Genomic DNA, 3,618 nt, shown 5'->3' on the forward strand with positions numbered 1-3,618 from the left:
GCATCTCGACTGTGCCCTGGTGTGGAGGGTCTTCAGCATCTCGACTGTGCCCTGGTGTGGAGGGGGTTCCACATCTCGACTGTGCCCTGGTGTGAAGGGTGTTCCGCATCTCGACTGTGCCCTGGTGTGAAGGGGGTTCCACTTCTCTACTGTGCCCTGGTGTGAAGGGGGTTCTGCATCTCGACTATGGTGGTGGTTCCGCACGTCCACACACGGTAAACTGAACAGAACACCCTGTGCGTGCTGCACGTGCGCACAGGTGATGGTGAAACTAAGTAAGCCCCAGGGACTTTACTAATGTCAGTGTCCTGGGTCTGACATTGTCCTCTAGTTATCAAAGACATCACCACTGAGGAAAGCTTGGTGAAAGGTATTTTTGCAGTTTCCTGTGACACTGTAATTATTTTTAAGATTTTCTAAAGCTTTGCCATGTAGAGAAGAACACTGCAAAAGGTTGAAGTTGGGTCAGGCCAGCCAGCCTAGGAGTGGAGAAGCCCCAGGGCTAGGGCAGTTGTCGGCACCACAAGGCACCTGCCCTCTCTGTCCCAGGAGAGGACGCAACACCCGGCAGCTGTGGGCCCGACCGAGCCAGCAGTCCAGCCCCACAGCGCGCCCACCACCCACTGTGGTCACTGCAGGCAGGCCACAGAAAACACACACAGCACTCACAGGCTGAGACATTATGACAGAAACAAAGGTGGAGACACCCTGGGGGGAGAAAAAAGCTAAACCTGAGAGGAAAAAACAAAAATCACAAACAGGTGGTGTCAAGTCCAAGAGAACCCCCACTTGAGGAATCAGAATTTACAACAGAGATTATAGAAGAATTATAATCACCATCTTTTGAAAGGTAAGGCAAGACAGAATTCAGAACAGTATTTTTTAAATTAAAAGAACTAATCAGGCCGGGTGCAGTGGCTCACACCTGTAATCCCAGCACTCTGGGAGGCCAAAGTGGACGGATCACCTGAGGTCAGGAGTTCAAGATCAGCCTGGCCAACATGGTGAAACCTCGTCTCTACTAAAAATACAAACATTAGCCAGGTGTGGTGGCGTGTGCCTGTAATCCCAGCTACGCAGGAGGCTGAGGCAGGAGAATCACTTATACCTGGGAGGCGGGGATTATACTGGGCTGAGATTGCGCCATTGCACTCCAACCTGGGTGACAGGGCAAGACTCCATCTCAAAAAAAAAAAAAAAAACAATAAAAAAAACCAGAACTAATCAGAGATACTGGGCGTGAAAAAAATACATGTCAAAATAAAATATATCAATATATGAGATGAACAGCAAGAAGAAGGGCTGAGGAACCAATCGGGAAGCTGGAAACAGACAGAGAGCTGCCCCGGGGGACAGAAGAGCCAGCCATTTAAGGGGAGCTCCATGGGAAGAAAACAGAAAAATACAGAGCATTCTTCTGGAGCTGAAGACACAAAACCTCCAAGACGGGGCTGTGAACCCCTAAACAGTGGCTAAGAGGAAAGAGCAAATAATCTACAAAGGACAAGAAAGTGCCTTCAGAATGTTCACCAGCAATGTCAGAGAGAAAATTCCATGGGAATGTGATCACAAACCTTGAACTTATACCCAAATTCACATCAAACAGAGAGAGCACATTAAAAGCACTGTGCACACTTTGAAAACCTGTATCGTGTATGCACCATGTAAGAGATGGGGATGAGTCCAGCACAGTGTGTGTGAGGAGCAGCTACGCTTTGTGTGTGAAAATCAGCATGGTACGTGTGAGGGATAGGCGCGGCCTGTGTGTGAACAGCATGGTGCGTGTGAGGGTCAGGCGTGGCCAGCAGGGTGCGTGTGAGGGTCAGGCGTGGCCAGCATGGTGCGTGTGAGGGGCAGGCGCTCCCTGTGTGTGAAAATCATTGTGCGTGTGAGGGGCAGGCGCACCCTGTGTGTGAAAATCAGCACAGTGTGTGTGAGGGGCAGGTGCGCCCTGTGTGAAAATCAGCACAGTGTGTGTGAGAGGCACGCGTGCCCTGTTTGTGAGGCGCTCAGGATTCAAGACCTATTCTGCTCTCAAGGTAAGCCTGAGCCCAGCAGCTCAGGGTAGGGAGGGAGACCTGGGTATGTCTCCAGGTGGCCCTTTGCCCCTCACTTCTGTCACATTCTGGCCCTAACCAAGTTCATTTTTATTCACTTCTCAATGAAAGAGAGTGAGTGCTGAGTCTTCCCTAGCTGGAGTGAAAGCCCCAAAGTCCAAAGCAGAAGAGTCAGTGGCCTCCTTGAAAGTCTCTGACATGTTTCTACAGACGGCAACAGACTCCTGTGAGAAGAGCAAAGCCCAAGAAGGAAGCGAGGCATCACCTGGCATCACTCAGCTTTGTCACTCACTCATGACGCGTTAGGAGCGTCTCCTTTTTGTTTTGTTTGTTTGTTTGTTTGTTTGTTTGAGACAGGGTCTCACTCTGCTGCCCAAGGTGGAGTGCAGTGGGGTGATCTGGGCTCACTGCAGTCTCCACCTCCCACGCTCAAGCAATCCTCCCACCTCACGCTCCTGAGGAGCTGGGACTACAGGTGCACACCACTATGCCCGGTTAATTTTTGCATTTTTTACAACATTTTGTATTTGAGTTTTGCCACACTGCCCAGGCTGGTCTCAAAGCCCTGGGCTCAAGCAATCCACCCGCCTCAGCCTCCCAAAGTGTTAGGATAACGGCCGTGAGCCACTGCACCCAGCCCTCTCCTAGCTCCTCACGGGCCCTGTCGGATAACCACTGACACTTACTGGCTTCTCCTCAATGCACCAAAGTCCATTTGCCGTTACTAAAACAAAAGAGATGGGAAAAAGGAAACAGCAAGAGAAGACACAAAATTACCAGGCCCACGACGGACTTCGGCATGGTCTTGCGTGCCCTGTGGACCTTGACGTCAGTGCCAGGGGCCGGGGGCTTCCTGTCCTCTGTGTCAGCACTCCCCTCCCCAAGGGTGGCTGGTGGGGCGGCTGGCGTCTGGGGAAAAGCGCTTGGAGTCCTGCCTTTGCCAGCCCCTCCAGGAAGGGTTTTTGCAGCATGGCCAGGCAGCGAAGAGGCCAGAGTGCTGGTAGTCCTCAAGGGCTGGGCCTGCAGGGCCGGCTTATTTAAGATGTATCCGTTGCTGCCAATGACAGAAGTCTGCACAAAGTCATCGGCAGTGACGTGGTTTTGCTTCCCTGCTTCTGAGTCTCTTTCTGAAACCCCGTTTTCCGCTATCCGGGTTAGTGTATTGGTGCCATCCTGGGGGTTGACCCTCGCGCTGTCCTGAGTGTGTTTTGCAGCATTTGCATGACTGCTGGCATCACTGTTTTCACAAGACCCGTTGGTCTCACCGTCCGCAGCCATGTGGGCCTCTCCTGCCTGTTTCTCTGCTGAGCCTTCATCGGCAGCCATAGGTGTCTCTGCCAACAGAGGAGAAAGCAGTGTCACTGGCTGCAGGCCCCGCTCTCCACAGCACCACCACAATTTGCTCCTCCCACCATGGCACAAAACCACCACAATGTCCTCCCCCCACCATGGCACCACCACAATGTCCTCCTCCCACCACGACATCACCACAATGTCCTCCCCCCACCACGGCACCACCACAATGTCCTCCCCCCACCATGGCACCACCACAATGTCCTCC

The 3,618-nt window shown here is 52.5% G+C and overlaps 1 protein-coding gene across 1 annotated transcript in view; it reads right to left on the minus strand.

The window, feature by feature from the left end:
* EHMT1 (euchromatic histone-lysine N-methyltransferase 1) overlaps positions 1-3,618 on the minus strand; it is a 170,994-nt gene that overhangs the window by 116,543 nt on the left and 50,833 nt on the right. Inside the window, exon 3 of the mRNA XM_011957223.1 lies at positions 2,835-3,391. Within this exon, the coding sequence (XP_011812613.1) occupies positions 2,835-3,391 (557 nt within the window). The remainder of the gene's footprint in view (positions 1-2,834; positions 3,392-3,618) is intronic.

Source organism: Colobus angolensis, unplaced genomic scaffold (genome assembly GCF_000951035.1).
Source record: "Colobus angolensis palliatus isolate OR3802 unplaced genomic scaffold, Cang.pa_1.0 Scaffold44, whole genome shotgun sequence".
NCBI classification, from domain to species: Eukaryota; Metazoa; Chordata; class Mammalia; order Primates; family Cercopithecidae; genus Colobus; species Colobus angolensis.